Raw genomic sequence first — 27,265 nt, 5'->3', positions numbered from 1 at the left:
GATTACTGATTTAGGTTAAAAAAAAAAAAATATATATATATATATATACATATATACTCCCTCTGCACTCATCTACCTGTGTGTATGTTCTTTCTGTCTATTCCCATCTAGATCTTGTTTTTTGTTTTTTTGTTTGTTTGTTTTTCTTTTTAGGGCCACACCCACAGCATATGGAAGTTCCCAGGCTAGGGGTTGAATCAGAGCTACAGCTGCCAGCCTATACAACAGCTCACAGCAATGCGGGATCCGAGCCGCGTCTGTGACCTACACAACATCTCACAGCAACTCCAGATGATTAACCCACTGAGCAAGGCAGGGATCGAACCTGCAACCTCATGGTTCCTAGTTGGATTCGTTTCCACTGTGCCACGACAGGAATTCAATCATCTGGGTCATTTTATTTTTTTATTTTTTATTTTTTTTATTTTTTTTATTTTTTGTCTTTTTCGCTATTTCTTGGGCCGCTCCCGCGGCATATGGAGGTTCCCAGGCTAGGGGTCCAATTGGAGCTGTAGCCACCGGCCTACGCCAGAGCCACAGCAACGCAGGATCTGAGTCGCGTCTGCAACCTACACCACAGCTCACGGCAATGCCGCCGGATCGGTAACCCACTGAGCAAGGGCAGGGACCGAACCCGCAACCTCATGGTTCCTAGTCGGATTCGTTAACCACTGCGCCACGACGGGAACTCCATCTGGGTCATTTTAGATGTCAGCCCTTGGACCTGTTTAACCTGCTCTTTACCAGCACTAAGCATAGACATTTCATTAACACCATGGATAGTAAATGATAAAAGGCCACAAAGCCCTGCCCCCTGGAAAATATCTCCCTGCAACTTCCTTGCTCCCCTTTCCCCCTTGATTGGGTGAGAAAAAGGGAGAAATTAAACTTGCTAGAAATCTTTTCTCTTGCTTCCTCCTAACCTGAGACTATGCTTCCTCTTGCAATCCCTTGCAATCTGGCAGGAATTTAGGGCTAGGGTAAAGCCTGGGAAGTGAAGCTGAAGAATATAAAAGTCACCAAAATAAGCCTAGTCACCCAAATTGATCATCCTCCTGATTCAAATATAATTTATGCTATCTGCATCTCATTTACATGTTGTTAATTTAGAAGAATCAGAGTATAGCAAAAATTGCCTGCAGGCCTGACACTTTTTTTTTTCTCTCTCTGTCTTCTTTTTCCTCCTTTCCCAAATGACACTTAGGATGAGCCTGGGAAGCAGAAACAAGAGCCTGGGAACACTTTTTTTAAAGCTTAGAGAAAAACAGGGAAGAAAAGAAAAGATCAATAATTAAGTGGGGGCTGGGCAGCTAGCTGGCCAGACAGGTAAACCAAAAGAACCCAGGAGCTGGACACCGGAGGAAGCTGGGTCTCAGAGAAACTGGGCAAAGTTGGATGGGCTAAGTCTTCAGAATAGAGGCAGGAAGCGTGATGGAGAATTTCTCCTCTTCAAGGTACCTGCCTGGTGCTCCTTCAGAGCAGGAGAGAATGAGGGAGCACAGGTACTCAAACAAATCAGGATTTCTCTTTCTTTTTCCTCTTAAATCCAACACATTTTCTCCAGCTGGAATTATCCTCTGGTGGTGAGTGAGAGGTAAAGCAGCCCAGACCCACCCCTAGCCAGCGGCAGTAAGTAGCCAAAAGTTGGAAGAAGCATATACAACTGGTACCCAGCTTCCACAAGACGCCCCCCACCCGCACTCCCTAGGAACTTTACTCTCCCCTCAAGTGCTTTACTGTCCCCCTCTAATCTCTTTCTCGCTCTGATGCAAATCGTCACAGAACTAATGGTTTAGAAGTTCTCCTCAGAGTTAAGTCAACGACGGTGCCTTGTCTACGTGCTAGCAAGGGAGAGGGGGAAGGTGTCATTAAAAGGAAGAAATACAGGGACCCAAGCAGCGTCTTTTACATATTCCTTCTGCCTGAACGCCTCTCAAAATCTAAACGTGTAGAGACCCAACGTGGAAGAACAGTCAGTGTCACCTCCCCAGGGCTAAAGAGGAAACAGAGGACTGGGGATTAGGAGAAGAGGTGAAGGAAATGGTTCAAAGTTTTTACCTTAAAGAAGTGGGTGCTGTTCCAGGACACAGAAGGAGGGTGCAGCTCTGGCAATACGATGGGGCAGGTGGGTGCAGTGAGGGGCGCCACCACACTCCCAGCTGCCTTCCAGCTGTCAAAGCCAGAGCTCGCACAGGTTTACACGGGTTTGTGCGCAGCAGTCTTGGCCGGATGGTGGCCACTTCCGGACTCACGCCCACGGCCGGCCGGGGGCACTGGAAGAGGGTGGAGACCGGCAGGAGTGCAGCCCAGGTACTCCCAGGTCGCTCAGAGCGTCTCCAGGATTTCTGAGTCGCCGAGTCTAGGGCGTGCGCTCCAGGCCCAGTCTAGCGAGCTGGTTTTCAAAGGAAGTTTGTGGGTTTTCTTTTTTCTTCTTTCTCTCTCTCTCTCTCTCTCTTTCCCGTCGGGACAAAGAAAAATCAGTCAAGGACAAGCTTCTGGGAGGAGGAGGAGCCAGGCCAGCACTGGAGGATTTCCATTAGGGCTTTCTGACCTGGTCAGCAGCTTGGTGATCAGCAGTGAGAGAGAGAGAAACAGGAGAGAAAAACAACAGACCCTTTCTCCTCCCTCCGCCTGCCGCTGGAAGGGACGGAGCGCTTGTGCCTCTCTGGTGAGAAGAGGGAAAAGCAAGGGCCCTTGCTGAGTGGGGAGGAGGAGCAGGGCCGGACAGCAGCAGCTTGTTGGATCTGGGCTTTCTCTCTAGGTACAAAAGTCCTTTGCTCTGGATCCACAGAGGCAGGCCAGACAGCGTGATATTAGCATAATTACTCATTTAAAGTGAAAAATCCTTATCCTTTCAAAATCCTTACTATATCTCTTTTTTGTTTGTTTTTTGTTTTTTAGGGCCGCACCTGCGGCACATGGAAGTTCCCAGGCTGGGATCTAATCAGATCAGCAACAAAGGATCTGAGCTGCATCTGCCACCTACACCACAGCCTACGGCAATGCCAGGATCCTTAACCCACGGAGCAAGGCCAGGGATCGAACCCGCAACCTCATGGTCCCTAGTCGGATTCGTTTCCGCCGCACCGCAACAGAAACTCCCTCACTTTTTTTTTTTATAGTTAATAATGATTTTTATTTTTTCCATTATAGCTGATTTACAGTGTTCTGTCAATTTTCTGCTGCACAGCAAGGTGACCCAGTAACACATACACGTATTTGCTCACTTTTTTAGTCTAGAAACCAGTTGGGCTATGCCCCTGGTAGTGCAGAGAGGGTGTGTAAGAAGCCCCAGGCTCTGGGAAGAGTGAAGCAGGGAGAAAACTAGCTGAGCAAGCAGGAGCTTCAATATCCCTCTGCTCCGGTCCTTGTTCCCACCACAGGCCTCAGCTTCTCATCTATCACCTCCTCTCAATTCCGAGCTTGGGGAGCAGGAAAAACTGGTGTGAGGTTGGTGGTAGGAAACAAAGGGATTCATTAATAAATGAGGGAACATTTGATGAAAAGAGTACATTTATCACGGAGTTCCCATTGTGGCACAGTGGTTAACGAATCCGACTAGGAATCATGAGGTTGCGGGTTCGATCCCTGGCCTTGATCAGTGGGTTAAGCTGTGGTGTAGGTCACAGACAAGGCTCAGATCCCATGTTGCTGTGGCTCTGGCGTAGGCCGGCGACTACAGCTCCGATTAGACCCCTAGCCTGGGAACTTCCATATGCCACAGGAAGCGGCCCTAGAAAAGGCAAAAAGACAAAAAAAAAAAAAAAAAAGCACATTTTCTGCAGTATTCTGCACTACCCTGGGGCTGGAAGGTGGTAGTTAAATGTGGTTGGAACCCAACTCTACATTCTGAAAGGTTCCCCCAAGCTCTACTTACATGGCTGCTCCAGGATGAAACTTCAAACAACTCTGAAGGCTGCAGGGGCATTTGGAACAATTAGGGAGGCAGGTGAGCAGAAACCCAAGTTACAACAGTCCGGAAAAAGAAAGAGAATTTGCTGACGCTATAGAAAAAAAGAGGCTATAGAGTTGTAATGGCAGCAACTGGAGTTGGCAAGAGGCTGTAGGAATTAAGAAGAGAGGCCAAAGATTATTACGATGTTTTCATATTCCAATATTTTTATAACATGGATAATCACAAAATTGTGATTGCAATGGGACCGTTTGTTAAAGTAGAGAATTCGAGAAAGTTGAAAAGCCGTTTTTGCCCAGTGTGATTTAAAATGTCAACCAGATGGTCAGTGTAATATATAGATAGAAAGATGCTATACTTAATCTGACTCAAGAGGGAAAATTCAGATGCCACAAAGTTTATGTGACGCATTTACACTTGTGTGTCAAATAAGCGATCTCAGAAAATTCTCCTTCCCTCAATTCTTAGGGCCGTTTTGGAGTTTTGGGACTACATTTCCCAGGACGCCTTGCACCACCACCACCCGCTTCGCGCTTCCCGTGAGTCTCTGGGCGCAGAACTCGGCTTCTGTCTCTGGGGGCGGGGCGACGTCGGATTCCGTGGGCGCCCGCTTACGCACTTCCTCCTGGGGTCCCGGCCGAATGGCTTTATGGCGGGTTCGAGTCCCGCCTCCTGACTCTCGCCTCAAGCCCCTGAGTCCGGGGCGGGGCGCATTTACTGGTTAACCTCTCCGCGGAGAGGGGCGGCGGCACACCTTGGGCTTCACCATGGAAGACTACCTGCAGGGTTGTCGAGCCGCTCTGCAGGTAACGGACCCCTGTCTGTGATCGTAGGGAATGGAGCCTGGGGTCCAGGAAGGACGAAGATGTGGGATCTGGGAAGTCCCGAGGGTCTGTGTGGAGGGAACGCGGAATCGTGTGGTGGGAGCTTGGGATCTGATCAGGCTTGGGCCCTTTGGAGTGAGGGACAAGAACCTACCGCTTGAGAGTGGGAATGCTGCTTGGTCACCTCCTTTTGGGGCTCCTGCCTTTGGGGTCTACCGGAGAGTGGGGAGGAGGAAGCGTGGGTCTGGGTCCTGCCGCTGAGCCGCTGCTCAGTGTCGCTGGATCAGGTCCGGCAAAAGGACCAGGGCTGCGCCCGCCGCGAAATGTATTATTTGTTCCTTTCACCTCGCCCCTCTTTCAGTTTTCCGCTTAGGAAGCCTCCTTGGCCCACTGGCCTCCAGGTAACCCTCCCGCGGGGGGTACGAGGGAACCTGTGACCACGGCTTAGTCGTCTCTAAACGGCGGTTTTTGTCTGGTGGGCCTAAGTCATTCTAAATTAAAGATGGTCATGGTGTTTTACTTTAAATCTGTTTTTAAGATAAACACACACAATACATCAGGTATGTCTGTTGACTCACAACCTGCATTCCTTAGCCTCCGGTTTTCATCCTTAGCTGGGATGGGATAAGCACAAAGTGTGTTTGGAATCAAAACTATAAACATGACTCCTGAATGCTTTGTGGCTTATTTTTGGTGCTCTCTGAGCCAGTTGGAATCTCCCAACCTTGCTGCCTGGTTGTGCAGCATTAGGCTGCTGTCCCCAGTTAGCAGTAAAAAGCTGGTCACCTGGTCCCCCTACTTCAAGTTACACTGTCCCTGGAGAAACCTAGGCAGGGGGTTGACAATACTTCCTTTTTAAGTATCTTAGACTCTACAAATTCCTCTGGGCAGTAAGATTCTGGTCTTCAACAAATCCTAAATGTCACCTAATTCCTCCTGCAGACTCAGCTGCTGTCATAAATGTGTCCTCACCTGAAGAATGGGGATAAAGTTCAATTTTAACACCAATTACACCAAATTTTTCCTTGTGAAATACAAATTTGGGGGAAGTTGTTTGAAAGCATAATGCAATTTGGGACCAACTCATTTTGATTACCTCTGATTTCCATCACAGAATTCATTGGAGGACTAATATAAAATCTTTTGGCACCACTGTGAGGGCCAAGCAGTTGGATTTCTGCCCCCTCCCCCCAACCCAAATAACCAATCTCTTTTCCACTATTTGGTAAAGACGTCTTGAACCTGGAGTTCCCAGTGGCTCAGTGGTTAACGAACCCAGCTAGCATCCATGAGGACGCGGCTTCAATCCCTGGCCTCGCTCAGTGGGTTAAGGATCTGGCGTTGCTGTGAGCTGTGATGTAGGTCGCAGACGCAGCTCAGATCCTGTATTGCTGTGGCTGTGGTGTAGGCAGGCGGCTACAGCTCCAGTTGGACCCCTAGCCTGGGAACCTCCATGTGCCACGGATTCGGCCCTAAAAGACAAAAAGACAAAAAAAAAAAAAAAAAAGAGTTCTTGAACCTGAAACCTCACCAGATAGCATTTCATTGCATGCATCTGTTCTGCAGCATCTACCCTTCAGAAGTGCCCCAGGTTAAGAGTATATCTCCCTCAAGGGTATGAAGCTGGATTTTTTCAGTATTGCTGATATCTTGACCTTAGTCTGCCTGCATTCATCCCCCAAGGAACAAGATCTAGATCTTCCTTTTTCCAAACTTGTGAACTTGTGAAGGTGAGGAACTATCTTAGCAACCTAGCCAGGACCACCAGAAATGAGAAAATTAGACTCTTAGAATGTTATTAGGTGAACTGGTGGCAGGACATACAGGTAGACACGACAATTTAGGTTGCTTTTAATTATAAAAGTAGTAAATGTACATAGTGAAATAATTTTAATACAAAAAGGATATGAATTTAGAAAAAGAAAAATATCCTTTTTCTTCTTCCTATACAGTTCTTCAGAGGCCACACTGTTGTTTTTTTGTGAAAAGAAAGACATGATTTAGACAGAGAGACACTGTTAAGTCTGAGTGTTTCTATTTAACTACAATATAATTTTTAGGAAATTGTGAATGCTTGACTTTTATACAAGATAGAAAGAGCTGATAACTCAGCCAACTCTCCTGTTAATACGGTATTTTCAGCATTTGATACCAGAGAAATTTTCTGCAGTCTCTGCCACAAAGATAGGTTGTTCCATTTAAAAGAAGTTCTGTTTAACTAAATGTCCTATTCATGGTGAGTCATCTTTCACTTTTAGTGGGGAAAAAAAAAAATCTTTGCTTCAGGGTGGGGCTGCTTTCAAGTTTGGGTGTTTGGATAATCTGTGTTGTCTGCACTTCTCTGGCTTGAGGCAGGAATCAGGAGTGGCTGGCTGTCCTTAGAAATTTGCAGTCCTGGCCTCAGTATCAGTCAGTCCCATTTTTCCCTGCTGGGAAGGCTTCTCTATCTCTGGCTCCTTGTCTTTTTTTTTTTTTTTTTTTTTTTTTTTTTTCTCCCTCTTAACTATTTTGTAGAGTAGGCATCAGACCAGATTCTGCCTTAGAAGGGAAATGGTTGACTTTGCCCACCCTAAAACCCATCCCCTCTCCTCCCATTGAGGCCACAAAGAACACTAGGATACAGTTATTTCAACTAGTGGGTTTTTTAAAGAAAAAAAAAGTTTCTATCTACTTGTGGCTCTCAGATTGGCTTTCTTCCATTGGCAGCTCAGGTTTCCTCATGCGCTAAGTATAGCTATATATGCCCTGAACTCTTCTCTGGTGGTCAGAAAATTGAAGCTGTTTGGCTTATGCTTTCAGTCAGTTGGTGGGGAATAGGGAGGGGATTAAGAGTTAAACATGTTTGGAGTTCCCATTGTGGCACAGCAGAAATGAATCTGACTAGGAACTGTGACGTTGTGGGTTCCATCCCTGGCCTTGCTCAGTGGGTTAAGGATCTGGGGTTGCAGTGAGCTGTGGTGTAGGTCACAGACTCAGCTCAGATCTGGCATTGCTGTGGCTGTGGTGTAGGAAGAGTTAAACATGTTTTTTTCTAAATGAAGAGGAGAATGGTTTTGTGTAAGTTAGGCATCCATATACCCACTTGCCAAGAACAGTCTGAGTTTATTGGGACATAATCATTAATTGCAACTCTTTCATTCTCAAAACCCATTGTGGCTCAGCAGAAACAAATCTGACTAGCATCCGTGGGGACGCAGGTTGGATCCCTGGCCCCACTCAGTGGTTTAAGGATTTGCCATGAGCTGTGGTATAGGTCACAGACAAGGCTTGGATCTGACGTTGCTGTGGTGTGCTGGCGTACACCACAGCTGCAGCTCCAATTCAACCCCTAGCCTGGGAACCTCTATATGCCATATGTGCGCCCTAAAAAGCAAAAAAAAAAAAAAAAGTGTACTCATTTGAACAAAGAATATAGTCACCTAACTTGTTAAGGATTTGTAATACATGCCCATGAAGATAGCGAGGTCCTTAAGGTAGTAGTTAAGTTTGTGAGAACCCAAGATGCTGGAAAGGCAGAGGAAGAGATCGCTCTGGCCTGGGTGGTAAGGGAGGGCTTGTCTGGACAGGGAAGCCTAGAGAAAGGAGAGGCTGGGAGGGAACTCGTTTTTACTACTACAGAGTATGCTCTCATGTTCCATCTCATTTAATCCTCATAACAGCTTCATGAAGTTGGTTACAGTAGGATCCTCATTTTTATATGAGGAAAGTGAGGCATGGAGAGGCTAAAGTCCCAAGTCAGAGCTGGGATTCAAGCCCAGTCTGTGGTCTTTTCAAATGGCAGCTCTGTTGCTCTCAGACAGAGCAGAACAAATAGTGCAAAGGACAGAGCTGGGAATGTGCACATGTTTTGGGAGTGGTGAACGGACCAGTCAGGCTGGGGTAATGGTGGGTGCTGACAGGGGAAGGGAATGCCACCACCTCCCTTGGCTGCTCCTGTTCCAAGATTTACTGAAAGCCCCAGAGTGTTCCTTTTTTTTTTTTTTTTTTTAATTAATTAATTTTTTTTTCAGATTATTCCATTTGTATTAGTTCCTTTTGGTTCCATCTGAGCTCTGCCGAGCACAGGGTGTTATTTACCTTCCTCTGGGGAGCATTTCTCCTCCGCTTAGAAACATTAAGTTGTATTTGGTTCCTACTTTCTCCTTTTCTGTTTGGTCTTCTCTTGGTGCTCGGGATCTGACTGATTCTGATTTGGCTGCCACTTGGAATGAAGCAGCACGAATGTGAGTTTGGGAAAGTTTCTCCGAGGGCCCCGTCATGCCCAGCAATAGGCCTCTACCCGATTCTCTAAAAGTTGCTCTGCCTTTTCTCTGTTCTTCTTGCCTTTATTCTCCAGAGTCAGGGCCATATGGCCTCTCCTGTTTATATAGTTCCCTCTCTAGAGGACATAGTGCCCTCCCTATGTGCTTCAGTGAGCAAGTTATCTCTGCAGCCACTTATCTCAAGTGCTTTGTTGTCACTTTGGTCCACAGCCATCTGGGCAGTTCTTGGTATCCAGGAAACAGAGGGGCCTTCTCTGGTATCAGAAGGAGGAATTGCAAGTCAGAGGAGTTACTATAGGCCCCCGGGCTTGGGTACAAAATTCTCATATTGTGTTGGCAAAGAGTTTACTATTGACAAGAATCTTCCCTTTCCCATGCTCTTCAGTAGGAATGGGTCTTGGCTGTCATCCTCTTGAAATAGGCTTAGAGAATTGGGCACAGGGGAGAATCTAAGGGCAAACTTTCCCCAGAGCCCCTTTGCTCAAAACCTTGACAGACAACCCCTGTGTTTGTCCTCTCTAGAAGTGGGAGTAGGAGACGGGGAAGAGGGTGGATTAGAAACAAAATCCCAGAGTTCCTTTTATGGCTCAGGGGGTTAGGAACCCAACTAGTATCCATGAGGATGCGGGTTCAATCCTTAGCCTTGCTCAGTGGGTAAAGATCCGGCGTTGTCGTGAGCTGTGGTGTGAACTGCAGACACGGCTGGGATCCTGAGTTGCTGTGGCTATGGTGTAGGCCAGCGACTACAGCTCCAGTTCGACCCCTAGCCTGAGAACTTCATATGCCGCAGGTGTGGCCCTAAAAAGAAAGGAAAAAAAGTCCCATCTAGTTACTAGATAGGGCAATTTATACTACCAGAAGTCTTCTAAAATTGTCCCTTTCTGGCTGTGGTTTTCTGGGAGAGTGAGAGTAACCACTAACACAGGGAAGATGATTCTAAGTTCTCCTAAATTCTCTTTTTTCCTGAAGTTACATTCCTTGATAAACTGCTCCTTGTTATGTTTTGCTCCTCTGAACACCTTTCCCACTTTTCTAAACTCTTAACATCTAGCAAATCTTCCTTGATTGAAGAAACCAGAGGGGATTTTCACTTTTCTGTAACCCAGTAGTTCTCAACAGGGGGGGATTTTGCCCTCCCCCCGGTCCTGGGAACATTTGGCAAGTGTGGAGACATTTTTGATTGTCATGGCTGAGGGTGCTGCAAGTGCCTAGTGGGCAGAATCTGGGGATGCTGCCAAACATCCTACAATGCGCAGGCATCCCCCAGAACCAGGAATCCTCCAGTCCAAAATGCCAGTAGTGCTTGCTGAGATTAAGAAACTAGCATGTTTCATTTGTCTGTTTCCCCTTCCTCTCTCTGAAGCAGGTTGAGATAGAAATTCAAAAGTAAACTGGTAGAGAGAGTTCTCCTACCCTAAGCTAAACCACGGACTCTGTGGTCTCATTCTACCTGACCAAATGCTTATACTTGGAATGAAATAATAATTCTTTTTTTTTTGGTCTTTTTACCTCTCCTAGAGCTGCTCCTGTGGCACATGGAGGTTCCCAGGCTAGGGGTCCAACCGGAGCTGTAGCCACCAGTCTATGCCAGAGCCACAGCAATGCAGGATCCGAGCCACATCTGCGACCCACACCACAGCTCCTGGCAATGCCAGATCCTCAACCCAGTGAGCAAGGTCAGGGATCGAACCCGCAACCTTGTGGTTCTCAGTTGGATTTGTTAACCACTGAGCCACAACGGGAACTCCTGAAATAATAATTCTTATAGTGCTTCCTCCTTCAGTTGTCTTGAGGGTTAAATGACGAGCTAATGCACATTAAAATATTAGAACAGTACATGGCATGCTCAATAAATATTTCAAAATAAAACCTCTGTCTTTGCTATTGTGGGCACCTATAGGTTTTCATGTATTTAAAATTCTGAGAAGGAGATGCAAGGGAACAAGGTTAATCATAACAGCAAATGTGCCTCCCTCCTTAGAGTTCTTATCAGCTGCTGGACTTTTCAAAGCTTTAAAAATAAAAGTTCTAGCAGCAGCAGTAGCAGCTGTTCCTACTTTAATCTGAACCTGCTAGGGAAAGCGTCTGTTTCTTTGCTTGTGAGAATGTTGATTATTTCTGGTTATCATTGAAGCCCCTCACGGTAAGGGGGAGTTTTCGTGGACTGGATAACTGGATACTGGACTAGATCTTCGTTTTTTCTTTCAGCCATGCCCATGGCATGTTGAAGTCCCTGGGTCAGGGATCAAACCCTTGCCACAGCAGTGACATACTATGTTTACTTTTCTTTCTTTCTTTCTTTCTTTCTTTCTTTTTTTTTTTTTTTTTTTGTCTTTTTAGGGTTGAACCCACAGCATATAGAAGTTCCCTGGCTAGGGGTCGAATTGGAGCTGCGGCTGCTGGCCGACACCACAGCCACAGCAATGTTGGATCTGAGCCTCATCTGCAACGTACAGTACACCTCACATGGCAGCACTGGATCCATAACCCACTGAGCGAGGTCAGGGATTGAACCTGCATCCTCATGGATGCTAGTCAGATTTGTTACTGCTGAGCTGCAACAGGAACTCCTTTACCTTCAAAGTGTGTTCACCTATTCTTATGATTTAGAATTGCAAGAATTCTTTCCCCTATTTTGAAAACAGGGAAAAAACGCAGACCAGAGTTGATATGGTTTGAATACATCAGCTACCCCAAATGCTCCACCTTCTCAAGTGCCCAAAGAACCAGAGAATTATTTACTGCTGTACTTCTGAAAGTTAACATTCAAGGAAACAGTGTGGCAGAGAGGAAGGAGCACTTTTCTACTAACTAGATGTGTGCGGAATGGTTAAAGCTTAGCTGAAACACATATGCTCACTTCACTAACATTCTAATCCATGAAATGAGGATCCATAAGAGTATTTGACCTACCTCCTCCAGGAAGATCAGTGATAGGATGTGTGTGCAGGTGACTATAAGGTAAACAGACATGGAGAGAAAACTTCTGTTCATTTCCCATTCTCCTTCCTCTCTAGGAGTCCCGACCCTTACATGTTGTGCTGGGAAATGAAGCTTGTGACTTGGACTCAATGGTATCAGCTCTTGCCCTGGCTTTTTACCTGGCAAAGGTAAGTGCTCAGGAACAGAATGAAAAGATTTGGATTCAAGACCCAGCTCTGGTGGCGTAGGTCACAGACGTGGCTTGGATCTGCTGTGACTGTGGTGCAGGCCAGCAGCTGTAGCTCCAATTGGACCCCTAGCCTGGGAATCTCCGTATGCCTTGGGTGTGGCCCTAAAAAAAAAAAAAAAAAAAAAAAGACCCAGCTCTGCTATTTAGCAGCATGTAGCCCTGGGTAAGTCAAATCCCTCAACTTTGCTGAGTCTCATGTCACCATCTATAAAATCTGAAGTAATAATACTTTGCAGTGTTGCTGTGAGGATCAAATGAGCAAATGTATTTTGAAGAATTTGAAACCATAAAGCGGTATTCAAACAGTTAGTTATTGAGGTTCCTTATGGGTATCAGTGGTTTGTGTGTATTCCTTATGCCCGTGTCAGCTCTGGAGAACTGATAGTCCCTTCCTGGCAGCATCTAGAAATAGTTCTCTTCCATGAGTTGTCTTGTTGCCCTTCCTATTTTTGCTAAGAAGGAGAGAGAGCAAGAGTCGGGTGATTTTTTGATAAGGCTGGGTGATTCCAGCTTTGAGAAAGGCAATGACTTAGCCAAGATCACGTCTCCCTTGATCCCAATAGTCTTGTTACTTTTCCCGCCCTTTACATAACACAGCCATACCTTCTGTTTTCACTTTCCTATCCAGACAACTGAGGCTGAGGAAGTCTTTGTGCCAGTTTTAAATATAAAACGTTCTGAGCTACCTCTACGAGGTGACAACGTCTTCTTCCTTCAGAAGATTCACATTCCAGAGTCCCTCTTGATTTTCCGGGATGAGATTGACCTCCATGCATTGCACCAGGCAGGCCAGCTCACCCTCATCCTTGTTGACCACCATGTCTTACCCAAGTAAGTGGAAAGAAGCTAAGCCGACACTTATCATGTGCCATAGGCTGTGATGAGTCAGATTTTTAAAGAAGAAAGAAGGTGTGCGCTCAGGGATCTCACAGGTTAATCGTAGTTGATGGGCGATATCAGATACAGAAAGGCAATAAAAAATATTGTCAGCTCTCTAGTTATACAAGCAATAAAGAGAAGTAGAAACGTGGAGTGTTCCAACTAAAGGATAACTCAGAAAGAATTTAAATCTACCTTTGGTATCATTTTACAATTTCATGGCAGATTTATAGTAATAGAAACCTTTGAATAATGGTTACAACTATTTTTAACTTTTAAAAAGGTAGCAAAATTATTTTCTACAGAAAGCAGTATCTCCTTAGCGTCTGTTTAACAAATGTGCACATCTATAATAATTCCATCCCTAGTTTAGAACTTGGAAAAAAACCTGCCAACAAAGCAACTCGAGTACGAGACCTTCCCAAGTTTGACTGACTCCGCTAATACTAATATGTGTATTTTTTCCTTGAGCACCCTGGTTATAATAGGACATTGACAGGAGGACAGCCTAAGGGCACTAATCCATCTGTCCACTCACTCATTAATATGCTTCTGTTTAGAGGATGAAGAGGGGATGGGGTCTGTTCTCAAGAAGCTTTCAGTCAGGAGGAGGGAACTAGGCAAACAGGTCATTGTAATAGGTGTTAGAGGTGAGTCATAACCGTCCCTCTCGGGACAGTAGGTGCATGAAGGATGGAGTGGTTAATGTACCAGGGGGGAGGTCAGGAGAGGTTTCCTTGCAGAGTTAATCTTTGATCTGTCTCGAAAGAAGAATATGTATTTGTTTGACATACGAGGAGGTGAGGTAACTAGGAAAAGCATTCAGGCAGAGTAATTAATATAAGCAAATGCAGGCAGGCGTGAAATAGCATGGTGAGTTGCTATGGCCAGAGCATAAAATATGAGGGAGAAGGGGGACATAAAAGATAAAGGAGTTCCTGCTGTGGCCCAGTGTGTTAAGAACCTGACGGCAGCAGCTCGGTTCACTTCGGAGGCACAGGTTCATTCCCCACCCAGTGCAGTGGGTTAAAGGATCTAATGTTGCCACAGCTGCTGCTCAGGTTGCAGCTGTGGCTCGGATTCAGTACCACACCTGGGAACTTCCATGTGCCAAGGGTGCAGACATAAAAAGACGGAAAAAAAAAAAAAAAAGAGGAGTTCCCACTGTGGCTCCAGCAGTCAGGGGTTAACGAATCTGACTAGCATCCATGAGGATGAAGGTTCAATCCCTGGCCTCGCTCAGTGGGTGAAGGATCTGGTGTTGACGTGAGCTGTAGTGTAGGTTGCAGATGTGGCTTGGATCCTGCATTGCTATGGCTATGGTGTAGGCCAGCTGCTATAGCTCCGATTAGACACCTAGTCTGGGACCCTCCATATGCTGCTGTTGCAGCCCTAAAAAGTAGGGGGGAAAAAAAGATAAGGAGTTCCCTGGTGACACAACGAGTTAAGAATCCAGTGTTGTCACTGCTGTGGCTTAGGTCACTGCTGTGGTATGGGTTTGGTCCCTGGCCCGGGAACTTCCACATGTCTCAGGTGTGGCCCAAAAGAAAAAGAAAAAAATAAGACGACAGAGGTAGGCAGAGGCCAGACCTTGTAGGCCCTGCCAAGGAGATTAGACTTTATTTTAGGGCAGTGGGGAACTATTACTAATTCTATTTATTCCAGGTCCTAGCAGAATCAAATTTACTTTTTTTTTTTTTTTTTTTGTCTTTTCTAGGGCTGCACCCGAGGCATATGGAAGTTCCCAGGTTAGTGATTGAATCAGAGCTGTAGCTGCCAGCCTACGGTGCAGCCACAACAATGTAGGATCCGAGCCGCGTCTTCCACCTATACCACAGCTCACAGCAACACAGGATCCTTAACCCACTGAGCGAGGCCAGGGTTCGAACCCGCAACCTCATGGTTCCTAGTTGGATTCGTTAACCACTGAGCCATGACCGGAACTCCTCAAATTTACATTTTTCAAATGCTCATTCAGGTAGAGTTGTAGAGGACAGGTTAGGAGGGTCCTGGAAGCAGGTGTTTGTTAAGGAGCTATTAGAATAGTTCAAGATCAGCAGGGATCTAGTAGCAGTAGCAGAGGGTTGGAAAGGAGGGAATGGGTGGGAATTGCGATAGAAGCAACAGGATCTGGTGACCTGCATGGAATTTGGATATTAAGTGAATTGAGGGAACAGGAGAGGTTTGAATGTTGGGTGTCCAGGGTGTCAGCTGGAAAGGCAATCCTAAAGGACATCAAATATGGGTGGGTGAGATACTGGTAGTAGATACTATCAAATTTGCTTATACACTACTTAAAGATGACTTCACTTGTAATATTTAAGAGAAGAATTGAGAGGAATGAGGCAGAGGTAGTGTGATCAGAGGTCTAAGTGTGCCTAAGATTTCTGTATTTTCTTCCTAAATAAGGTGCAGCTGAAGTGCTCCTACCTATCTTTCTTTCTCTCCCCCTGCCCCACACCACTCTTTTCCCCACACAGAACTGACGCAGCTCTAGAGGAAGCAGTAGCAGAGGTGCTAGACCATCGACCTATCGATCAGAAGCACTGCCCTCCTTGCCATGTTTCAGTTGAGCTGGTGGGGTCCTGCGCTACCCTGGTGACAGAGAGAATCCTGCAGGGGGCACCAGAGATCTTGGACCTGCAAATCGCAGCCCTTCTGCATGGTAATGGTGGCTTGGGGGTTGGGACCTTACTAGTTCTCTGTTCCCGTACCAGGGAAGGGAGAGTCGAACAGTCTTGATTCTTCCAGGCTGACCACACCCTCCCAAAGCCATTTAGTCCATATTGAAGGAGAGGATTGTTTCTGAGGGGCAATTAGGCATTAAAAGGCTGTGGATACTTTGTTTTTAAAGGCCTGCAGAATACTTTGTGGAAAAAAGCAGAAAGGAAGCACAGAACAACAGACCTAGAAGCTGCCTATTAGCAGCCTTGGATAATGGAAAGAGGACTAGCCAAAGAAGCAGGACATTAATTCTAATACCTTGTCCACCCAGGAAGTGGTTATGTGACCTTGAACAAATCTCTTAACCTTTCCTTTTTTTTTTTTTTGGTCTTTTGTCTTTGTCTTTTCAGGGCTACACCTGTGGCATATGGAGGTTCCTAGGCTAGGGGTCCAATCAGAACTAAAGCCGCCAGCCTACTCCACAGCAACACAGGATTCAAGCCATGTCTGAGACCTACACCACAGCTCACAGCAACGCCGGATCCTTAACCCATTGAGCAAGGCAAGGGATCAAACCTGAGTCCTCATTGATGCTAGTTGGGTTCATTAACTGCTGAGCCACAACAGGAATTCCATTTTTTTTTGTTTTTGTTTTTGCCTTTTCAGGGCTGTACCCATGGCATATGGAAGTTCACAGGCTAGGGGTCGAATCGGAGCTGCAGCTTCTGACCACAGCCATAGCCACAGCAACACAGGATCCAAGCCAAGTCTATGACCTACACCACAGCTCATAGCAATGCCAGATCCTTAACCCACTAATCAAGGCCAGGGATCAAACCCTCGTCCTCATGGATATTAGTCAGGTTTGTTACTGCTGAGCCACAAGGGGAACTCCTAAACTTTCTTGTTTTTATTTTCTCCATTTCTAATAAAAAAGAGGAAAGAGAGAGAGAGAATTAGATTAGACCACCTCTTCCAACTGGAATTTGTCCTGTGGAAGAGAGGTTGTCTCTGACTAGGTTTCGAAATCTCCAAAAGGATTGAGATGCTCACACTTCCTTTCTATCTTTTCCCCATGTGCATTTTTATTTTTTATTTTATTTTTTTTAAGGGCCACGTCTGGGGCATATGGAAGTTCCCAGGTTAGTGGTCAAATTAGAGCTGCAGCTGCTGGCCTACACCACAGCTCGCAGCAACACTGGATCCTTTAACCCACTAAGCGTGGCCGGGGATCAAACCCACATCCTCCTGGATACTAGTCAGATTCTTAACCTGCTGAGCCACAACAGGAACTCCGTTCCTGCCTACGCTAGCTTGGATTTGGGGTGTCTTACTCTGGACACTGTCCCAGTTTCTTGTTTTGCTTTCAGTGAGTTGCCACACAGTCGTTTCTGTATTGTGTCCAGTTGGTTTGAGGGTTATGTGTGTTCTAGTGGTTGCGAATAGAGAGACACAGGATTTGAGTTCTGTCATCCTCCTTCCCCACAGGAACAATCATCCTGGACTGTGTCAACATGGACCTTAAAATTGGAAAGGCAACCCCAAAAGACAACAAATATGTGGAGAAACTGGAGGCCCTCTTCCCAGATCTGCCTAACAGAAACGACATCTTTGATTCCCTGCAGAAGGCAAAGTTTGATGTATCAGGTACAAAGTATTAAGCTGGTGGATAAAACCCTTGTTCATTATATTCTCAAATAGCATCAGGACAAGTTTAGAACATGCATAAGATTAACTTTAAACCGGAAAGAATTTGGCCCTCCTTATCTACGTATGTGAAACCCAACTATGGGCCAACCATGCTGTATTTTCAGAGTGAGATCTAAATAATTGGTTAGGGAAACAGAGGAAACATTTAGGGTCAATATACAAAGGACACGAAAGAGGACAAAAAAAGTCCATATATTTTTTTTAATTTTTAAAAATTTTGCTTGCCTGCATCCATTCCCTTTCTTCTGTTAATTCATCTCCATTTTTCTCTAGGAAACAACCCTTTTCCTATGCTTCATCTATATGGTTTCAATGTTTCAGACAGTGAAGTATTGATTTTATTTATTTTTATTTTTTTATTTTTTGGGAGCTGCACCTGCAGCATATAGAAGTTCCTAGGCTAAGGGTCAAATTGGAGCTGCAGCTGCCAGCCTACACCACAGCCACAGCAACACTAAAGCCAAGCCTTGTCTGCAGGCTACGCTTCAGCTCACAGCAGTGCTGGATCCTTAACCCACTGAGTGAGTGAGGTCAGGGATCGAATGCACATCTTCCTGGTTACTAGTCAGAGGATACTAGTTTGTTACTGTTAAGTCACAATGGGAACTCCCCATAATTTTTTAACTAGCTACTGCCTGTTGACATAATAAAGAAAGAAAGAAAAGTTTCACATGTACTTTAGAAAGGTCAAACTACACAGAACGGGGGAAACCAGGAGTAAAACCTCTCTTCTTCCATTTAACATTCTCCCCAAAGTCCCTTGCTCTGCAGGTAACTATTGTGACTTGGTAATTTAAAGTAATTTTTTATTTTGTTTTATTTTATTTTTTGTCTTTTTGTCTTTTCTAGGCTGCACCTGTGGCATATGGAGGTTCCCAGGCTAGGGGTACAATCGGAGCTGTAGCTGCCAGCCAGAGCCGTAGCACCGCAGGATCTGAGCCGCATCTGTGACCTATACCACAGCTCACGGCAACACTGGATCCTTAACCCACTGAGTGAGGCCAGGGATGGAACACGCAACTTCATGATTCCTAGTTGGATTCGTTAACCACTGAGGCACAATGGGAACTCCTAAAGTAATTTTTTAAAGTAGATTTCTAGGAGTTCCTGTCATGGCGCAGTGGAAATGAATCCAACTAGGAGCCAAGAGTTGCGGGTTCGATCCCTGGCCTCGCTCAGTGGGTTAAGGATCCGATGTTGCTGTAGCTGTGGTGTAGGCTGGCAGCTGTAGCTCTGATTAGACCCCTAGCCTGGGAACCTCCATATGCCATGAGTGCAGCCCTAAAAAAAGCAAAAAATAAATAAAAAATAAAGTAGATTTCTATTATATAATTCCTGAGTTATCAGCCCTGTTCTTTGCCCCAAAGAGAGGCTATGTTTTTCCTCTTTCTTTACCTGTCTTGGTGTCCTCATCCTCCTGGTCTTAGAGCCCTGTGTTATCTTGGTTAACCCCTAGTCTCACATCACTTTCTAGGACTGACCACAGAGCAGATGCTAAGAAAAGACCAGAAGACCATCTCCAGACAAGGCATTAAGGTGGCTATTAGCGCAATATACATGGATTTGGAGGTAAGAGCATGGTGTAGGTGTGGGTGGAGAGAGAAAACGTTTGTTTTTGTATGTAACCTTGCCCCTTACTCCAGGCTCACCTCCAAGATAAACCTTCTACCTGCCTACTTTTCTCCATCTTTACTGTAACTCCCACAGTCCATCATCTCTCACTGCACTGCTGCAATAGCCTCTATTCTGGTTTCTCTGCCTCCACTCTTGACCTTTACAAACGGTGCTCCCCAAAGCAGTCAGAGTGTCTCTTTAAGACATAAGTAAGATCATATCAGCCCCCTCCCTTTTCTGCTTTTTCATTGCACTTCTAATAAAATCTAACGGACTTACTGTGGTTTACAGCGCCCTCCTTTGTCTTTCTCTCTGACACCTCATCTCGTTCCAGCCCCATTCCTATATGCATAGTACTGCAGCCACCCCACTTGCAGAACCATCAAGCTCACTCCCAGCTCAGAGCCTTCGCACTTGCTTTGCCTTTTTCAGAACTGGCTCCTTGTCATTCAGGACTTAGCTCAGACGATTCCTCTTTTAAGCAGTTTTTCCTGACCACTCTAACTAAAGTAATATCCTCTGTGCACAAAAATCTCTAAAAATTATCTTATTTTGTTCACATCATAGCACTTAACAAACTTTGTTTGTGGTATGCTTGGTTATTGTCTCTATTCCTCTGCTAATTTATCGGCTTCACTAGAGTAGGGATCCTGTTTCTTTTGTCTCTGCTGTATCTTCAGGACCTTTACTGGCACATAGTCGATTCTTAATAAATTTTGTCCAATGGGGGAATGAATGTCACTTTGACAGTGTTTTTTGTTTTCTTTTTTATAGCTGAATCTGCAACATACAGAAGTTCCCAGGCTAGGGGTCGAATTGGAGTTGCTACAGCCACAGCCATGTAGCATCTGAGCCACATCTTCAACCCACACCATAGCTCACAGCAATTCTGGATGCTTAACCCACTGAGGCCAATGAGGCCAGGGATCAAACCTGCATCCTCATGGATACTTGTTGGATTCTTAATCCCCTGAGCCACAATGGGAAATCCCAATAGTTGTATTTTAACACCTGGTTCCATGTCATATTGGTTTAAACCATCCAACAACCTGGTCTAAACACATACTCTCAGAGACTGCATAGTTTTCCATTAAATAACATGTCAAAATACTAAATAATTGAATAAAACAGAGTAGCATAGCTTCTTCCCTGCTACTCATAACCTAGTTTGGGAACCAAACTTAAAACAAAAGACTTGCCAAGTGCCATAATCACAGTCAAACTGACTCATTCGAAATGTCAAGGATAAAGAAAAACCTTGATCTGAAACAGCTGGTGGTATTCACTGGAGGAAATGCTGCATGAGATTTTGGAGAAGAATATAGATAGACCAAGAATGAAGAGCCAGAGTTCTCTTGTGGCACAATGCGTTAAAGATCCGGTGTTGTCACTGCAGCAGCTTGGGTTGCTGCTATGGCTCAGGTTCAGTCCCTGGCCTGGGGAACTTCCACATCCAAGGGTACAGTCAAAAAAAAAAGAATGAAGAGCCAAGGATGCAGTTTTCATGTGTCTGTACTTATTTGTATGCACCATTGTTTTATTTTAGAATAAAAATACCCACAAGGCAAAGACCTTGCTTGTTTGATTGCAAGAGCAGGAGAGCCTTGTAGATGCCAGGCATGTTATGTATGTTACGATTTTTTAATTCTTTTTTTTTTTTTTGCCATTTCTTGGGCTGCTCCTTTGGCATATGGAGGTTCCCAGGCTAGGAGTCCAATCACAGCAATAGCTGCCAGCCTACCCCACAGCCACAGCAACGCGGGCATCCGAGCTGCATCTGCAACCTACACATATAGCTCACGGCAACGCCAGATTCTTAACCCACTGAGCAACGGCAGGGATTTAACCTGAAATCTCATGGTTCCTAATAACCACAGATTCATTAACCACCACGCCACGACAGGAACTCCCGATTTTTTAATTCTTAAAACAGTTGTGTTCGGTAAATGTTTTATACTCATTTTACAGATGAGGAAACTTAAGTCCTGGGATCCCAGATCAAATAGGCTGGTGGGTAATAGAGCTAACTTTCAAAGTAGTTCTGTTTGAATCCAAAGCCTGTATTATTCTCCCCATTCTTTTTTTTTTTTTTTTTTTTTTTTGCTTTTTAGGGCCAAACCCACAGCATATGGGAAGTTCCCAGGCTAAGGGTCAAATTGGAGTTACAGCTGCTGGCCTATGCCACGCTTGTGGCAACGCCAGATCCTTGACCCACTGAGCAAGGCCAGAGATCGAACCCTCGTCCTCATGGATACTAGTCGGGTTCGTTTCTGCTGCGCCGTAATAGGAACTCCTCCCTATTCTATCTATATATTGCTTTCCAGCACATAAGTAGCACAGGATGAATACCAGATACCTCTTTTATGGAGTACAAGTTCCAGGTTAACATGCAAAGACACCTTCATAAGCATCTTCTGTCGAGGGTGATCAGGAAGGTCCAGCTGCAGCCCTCATCCCTGTCCATTTCTTCTCTTTTAGGCCTTTCTGCAGAGGTCTGGCCTCATTGCAGATCTCCATGCCTTCTGCCAGGCTCACAGCTATGATGCCCTGGTCGCCATGACTATCTTTTTCAACACTCACAATGAGCCAGTGCGACAGTTGGCTGTCTTCTGTCCCCACACAGCACTCCGAGTGATGGTGAGTCTCTCTCCGTTCTGCAGCCGGAGGGCCCTATAAAGCTTTGCCTGTATGCACTGCCCCGTGCTATAAAGGCGTCTCCTTGGTTCTTATATTTATAGAGGTCTCTTACTCCATTTCCAGAACCTCCTCTCCCCACTTTTTTCCATTCTCTATATATGTGAATATTTTTTAATTATACTGTTGTTGAGAAAGGGAGATTCCAAAGAGAATTAGAGGGAAGTTCCCATTGTGGCTCAGCAGATTATGAACCTGAATAGTATCCATGATGATGGGGGTTCAGTCCCTGGCCTCACTCAGTGAGTTAAGGATCCGGTATTGCCGTGAGCTGTCGTGGAAACGGATGTGGCTCGGATCTGGCATTGCTGTGGCTGTGGCGTAGGCCAGCAGCTGTAGTTCTGATACCACCTCTAGCCTGGGAACTTCCATATGTTGCAGGTGTGGCCCTAAAAAGCAAAAAAAAAAAAAAAAAAAAAATTTCCAAAGAGAGTTAGAGACATAATCCCTACTTAGAAGGAATTGAAATTGGGTTAAAAGGTCATTTTGTAAATCTGGAGTTAAAAAACTTGATTCTTGGAATTCCCACTGTCGCTCAGCAGTAACAAACCTGAATAGTATCTATGACAATGCAGGTTTGATCCCTGGCCCCACTTAGTGGGTTAAGGATCCATTGTTTCCCTGAGCTGTGGTATAGGTCGCACGTGCTGCTTGGATCCCTCATTGCTGTGGCTGTGGTGTAGGCCGGCAGCTACAGCTCTAATTTGACTCCTAGCCTAGGAACCTCCATATGCTGTCAGTTCGGCCCTAAAAAAAGTAAAATAAAAAATGAGTGGACTTAAGGCAGTCCAGGGATTCTTTGGGTTTCTTAGCAGTGAGGACTGCTAAAGACTGGTCTGACTATAGCCAGATAATCTTTTTTGTTCATAAAAGGTATGTCCACCCTTTCCCACCTCTCTTTGCCTTTCTCTTCTCCTCCAGGAAGCAAAATGTTATTTCATTCAGTGGAAGGTAGGTTGACATTGTAGAAAGAACCACAGAATTTTTGGGGGGGCGGGGGTTGATTTTTTTGGCCACACTGGTGGTATGTGGAAGTTCTTGAGCCAGAGATGGAACCTGAGCCACAGCAGTGACAATGCTGGATCCTTAACCCACTGAGCCACCACGGAATTCCAAAACTACAGTTTTTAAAGGTATATAGATATGCTTTTCTGTGCCAGATTTGCCACTTACCTGCTCTTTGACCGAAGGCAAGTCAGTTGACTTCTGAGTCTGTAGGTGGCATGTTACCACCTCCTAATTAGTCTGATGTGATCATCAAACATAATGTCACATGTAAAGTGTAGTACTGAGCACAGTGTACTCTTACTCATCGTGTCATGAAGGAAAGGTTGCTTTGGCTGTAAGAAGTACTTCTCCCTGCCTTCCCAAATCTCCCCACCACAGTCCCTCTGAAAGCCTGCAGGTATCTGATGACTCTACCATTGCCCAGGCTGCCACTGTGCTGGGAAATAGAAGTCCTCTTTTCACAGTCTGCCTGCCATTTCCTCTCTTACTCTTTTGTCAGGAATAGTATAATTTGGAACACCAGGTTTAGTAGCAGACCTGAGTTCAAGTATTAGCCTTGCTTCATTCAAACTTGACCTTCTGGAGTTCCCGTCGTGGCTCAGCAGAAACAAATCTGACTGGCATCCGTGACGACGCATGTTTGATCCCTGGCCTTGCACATTGGGTTAAGGATCTGGAGTTGCCGTGAGCTGTGGCGTAAGCCAGCAGCTATCGCTCAGATTCAACCCCTATCCTGGGAGCCTCCATATGCCGTGGGTACAGCCCTTAAAAGACGAAAAAATTTATGTATACAAACTTGACCGTTAGCAAGTTACTAATCTGTCTAAGCCTCAGTTTCCCTACCTGTAAATGAGGATAATAGTAATATCAACCTGTAAGGTCGTGGTTTTTTGTTTGTTTGTTGGGTTTGTTTTTTTGGGTGTGTTTTTTTTTTGCCTCAACCTGGGAAATTCCCTGGCTAGTGATCCACCCCACACCACAGCAGTGAACCACGTGCTGTAGTGACAATGCCAGATCCTTAACCCACTGCACCACAAGAGAACTCCAGTTTTGGAGTTCCCATTGTGGCTCAGTGGTAACGAACCTGGCTAGTATCCATGAGGATGTAGGTTCAATCCTGGCCTCGATTACTGAGTTAAGAATCCAGCATTGCCATGAGCTGTGGTGTAGGTCTCAGACACAGCTTGGATCCTGCATTGCTGTGGCTGTGGCATAGGCCAGCAGTTGCAGCTCTGATTTGGCCCCTAGCCTGGGAACTTCTGTATGCCGCATAAGCAGCCCTTAAAAAAAAAAAAAAAGCCAAAAAAGAGAGAGAACTCCAGTTTTTATTTTACTTATTTTTTTGGCCACATTCACAGCATGCAGAGGTTCCCAGGCCAGGCATCAAACCCATATCATGTCTGTAACCAGAGTCACAGCAGTGACAACAAGGTCCTTAACCCACTCAGCCACCAGGGAACTCCACCTGTAAGGTAGTTTTGAGGGTTACAGAAGATAATTTTTTTTTCTTGCTTCCCCCATGGCATGTGGAAGTTCCTGGGCCAGAATTCGGACCTGAGTCATAGCAGTGGCAATGCTGAATCCTTAACTGTTAGGCCACCAGGGAACTCCCCAAACCAGATAATATTTGAAAATGGCCAGACAATGCCTAGCAACTTCCCATTCCCACTTTGATCTGCTCATTCTTTCGGCTTCTCTCCTTCCCCTGACCTCAGTATATAGATGCTTGTCCCAGCTCAGCTAAGGATAGAGTTCAAGATTTGGGGGGGTTTTTTGTTTGTTTGTTTTTTTACCACCATACCTGTGGCATGTGGAAGTTCCCAGGATAGGAGTCAAATTGGAGCTGAAGCCGCTGACCTACACCATAGCCACAGCAATGCAAGATCTGAACCACATCTGCGATCACGGCAACGCCAGATCCTTAACCCACTGGGTGAGGCAGGGATTGAACCTGCGTCTTTGTGGATACGATTCGGGTTCTTAATCATTGAACCACAACAGGCACTCCAGAGTTCAAGTTTCTGAGCACAGGATTACCCTTGGAAACAACACTAGGTTAGGAGTCAAGAGTCCAGGTTCTGTTTCAGACTCTACCATCATCTACATTATTTTGTTCAGAACACTTAATTCCTTTGGGCTTTGGTTACTTATTAATAAAATGAAATATATGATCTCGAACATTTCTTCTGTTTCTAAAATACTATGTATATTAACTGATGTGCCTTTTATTGTAAGCGACAAAACCACTCTGGATGACCTAATTTAAAAAACGCTTTTTCGGAGTTCCCATCGTGGCGCAGTGGTTAACGAATCCGACTAGGAACCATGAGGTTGCGGGTTCGGTCCCTGCCCTTGCTCAGTGGGTTAACGATCTGGCGTTGCCATGAGCTGTGGTGTAGGTTGCAGACGCGGCTCAGATCCAGCGTTGCTGTGGCTCTGGCGTAGGCCGGTGGCTACAGCTCCGATTGGACCCCTAGCCTGGGAACCTCCATATGCCTCGGGAGCGGCCCAAGAAATAGCAACAACAACAACGACAAAAAGACAAAAAAAAAAAAAAAAAAAAAACGCTTTTTCTCCTCATTAGAGAAGCCTGTTACTTAGACGCCTCAGCTCTTTGCTTCACCCTCTTATATACCATCTCCCTGTCTTGTCTTTAGATCTGTGGAGTCCTGGAAAGCTCCCATTCTCCATCCCTGAAGCTGGTCCCTGTTCCAAGCACCCACCCTAACCTCCAAGCCTATCTTCAAGGCAACACCCAGGTCTCTCGAAAGAAACTTCTACCTCTGCTCCAGGAAGCCCTGTCAGCATATTTTGACTCCATGAAGAGCCCTTCAGGACAGCCTGAAACAGCGGGTGTGTCTAGGGAGCAGGTGGACAAGGAGTTGGACAGGGCAGGTAACTCCCTGATTTCTGGACTGAGTCAAGATGAGGAGGAGCCTCCACTGCCCCCAACGCCCATGAACAGCCTGGTGGACGAGTGCCCTCTGGATCAGGGGCTGCCCAAGTTCTCAGCCGAGGTCATCTTTGAGAAATGTAGTCAGATCTCGCTGTCAGAATCTACCACTGCCTCCCTTTCCAAGAAATGACTGTTGGGAGGGGAGGGGAAAGTGAGAGACGTTGCTTGAATCACCCCGAATGCATGTTCTGAGATGTTTCAGCAGTTCTGTCTTCATTGTTCTAGGATCTGGTATACTGTTCTTTTAAACCTAGGAGGAGAAAGAAGTGAAGGAAAGCTGAGCTGGCTTTCTACCTTTTCCCCACAATCTCTACCAATCAAACAGATTTTATTACTAAATTAACTCTTTAAATCTGCACTGACTCTCTTCTATTTCATTTGCTAGGGTCATAATGAAATAACATACATATTTCCAGCAGAGTTGCACAAAAGAATGTATACTCCAAAAGTGCCCTCAGTCAGGCTCTTTAATGGAACCAGTATTTCTCATAGAACCAAACATTCATTGTCTCCGTATATCCATTTTTTCTCTTGTTAGTTCAAATATTTATTGAATACAATACCTACTTTAAGCTTATTCCAGTTTTCAGCCTTCAGCTGGTTTCCACCTCCATGACTCCTCCTTCTCCCCCCAATTAGGGGATGGTGTCTGTTTCCCAGACGGCCAAATTGCTGTTCTGAGCTTATTGTGACTCTTTTGGAATTGTCTGGGAGCAGGTTAAAGGCCATTATCTTCTGTCCTGATGAGGTGGCCCAGCTCTCAGTTTCTCTGAGCTCCTCTGACCTAGAGCCACAGGCATCCCGAAGAGACACAGGAGATCCCTGCTTCTTGGAGCTCAGGAGACATCTGGGAGGGCTTTAAGGTCTGACAGGACTTCCCAGAGGACAGGAGAACTCCAGTGGGAGCCCAGCTCTGTCAACGATGTATCCGTCTAACCTCTCGTTCATCGTAAAAGGAAACATGGGGTTTCATACCAAGTACTATAAACTGTGTCTCTTGTCAGGACACTCACTCCTCTAGGTCTCACGTCCCCATCTGCAAAACTGGGGATCAGGACTAGATGCTCGCTGGTTTCTGTGATCTGCCTCTTGCCACCATCCTTTCTCAGCTCTGCTTCTCTGGAGGTTTTTTTGGTTTGTTGTTTACTTCGGTTTTCCCTGGGAATGCTCAGGGTCACTGGATTGTCTCTTTATATGTGATCGTACCAAGTACTCAGCCTTATGTAGCATGTACAGGTATAGTGACCCAGCAAAGAGCTCTCTCCCACTGACTTGTTCTGCATGTGTAGTCTCCCTTTTTTCTTCAGACCACCCTGTTCCCCCTTTTCCTACCCGACAGCTCTTTTCCCTGTAAGTTGTTACCAGTTTCGCTGATTAGTGGGGTACGTGATGGTTTGGGCATGATGTCTTCATATGAGGGGAACAGTATAACTTCCTTTGAGGAGATGATATTTGTAGCTGTTGGAAAGTAAAATAGTGGTGTGATTACTGAACCAAAGGAATTTATGTTTTGTAACTTGGGTACTTTATTTTGCATTTTGTTAAAGTATTAAATACTTTTTTCCTGTT

The 27,265-nt window shown here is 45.5% G+C and overlaps 2 protein-coding genes across 9 annotated transcripts in view; one reads left to right on the top strand and one right to left on the bottom strand.

Annotated features, from left to right (window-relative positions):
- MINDY1 (MINDY lysine 48 deubiquitinase 1) overlaps positions 1-2,659 on the bottom strand; it is a 12,613-nt gene extending 9,954 nt beyond the window's left edge. For all 3 annotated transcript variants that reach the window (XM_001929665.8, XM_021089890.2, XM_021089891.1), the window contains exon 1: positions 2,059-2,659. The gene's annotated coding sequence lies outside the window, so the exon portion shown is untranslated. The remainder of the gene's footprint in view (positions 1-2,058) is intronic.
- On the top strand, positions 2,362-27,265 carry PRUNE1 (prune exopolyphosphatase 1). 6 transcript variants are annotated; one of them, XM_013997183.3, is made up of 9 exons: positions 2,362-2,668; positions 4,382-4,452; positions 12,017-12,109; positions 12,800-13,002; positions 15,531-15,715; positions 17,203-17,361; positions 18,899-18,993; positions 21,517-21,675; positions 25,398-27,265. In XM_013997183.3, exons 3-9 carry the CDS (start codon positions 12,071-12,073, stop codon positions 25,824-25,826), a joined length of 1,269 nt encoding a protein of 422 aa, XP_013852637.1. In that variant the 5' UTR covers positions 2,362-2,668; positions 4,382-4,452; positions 12,017-12,070; the 3' UTR covers positions 25,827-27,265. The 6 variants fall into 6 exon arrangements, 5 of the variants coding, with proteins under 5 accessions (XP_013852637.1, XP_084879197.1, XP_084879198.1 ...); XM_085023071.1 differs by having other exon boundaries at positions 2,362-3,949; XM_085023072.1 differs by lacking the exon at positions 21,517-21,675.

The sequence above is a fragment of the Sus scrofa genome, chromosome 4 (genome assembly GCF_054392235.1).
Source record: "Sus scrofa isolate SSC_HxYL_T2T_F1_AM1 chromosome 4, Sscrofa_HxYL_maternal_Yorkshire_Landrace_v2.0, whole genome shotgun sequence".
NCBI lineage: Eukaryota > Metazoa > Chordata > Mammalia > Artiodactyla > Suidae > Sus > Sus scrofa.
This window is presented reverse-complemented; position numbering and strand designations above follow the sequence as displayed.

Coding starts and splice junctions, on each gene's coding strand:
- PRUNE1 (XM_085023071.1), top strand. CDS start 3,892: ATGAAACTTCAAACAACTCTGAAGGCTGCAGGGGCATTTGGAACAATT. Junction 17,362..18,898: donor GGCAAAGTTTGATGTATCAG/GTACAAAGTATT, acceptor ATCACTTTCTAG/GACTGACCACAGAGCAGATG. Junction 21,676..25,397: donor ACACAGCACTCCGAGTGATG/GTGAGTCTCTCT, acceptor TCTTGTCTTTAG/ATCTGTGGAGTCCTGGAAAG.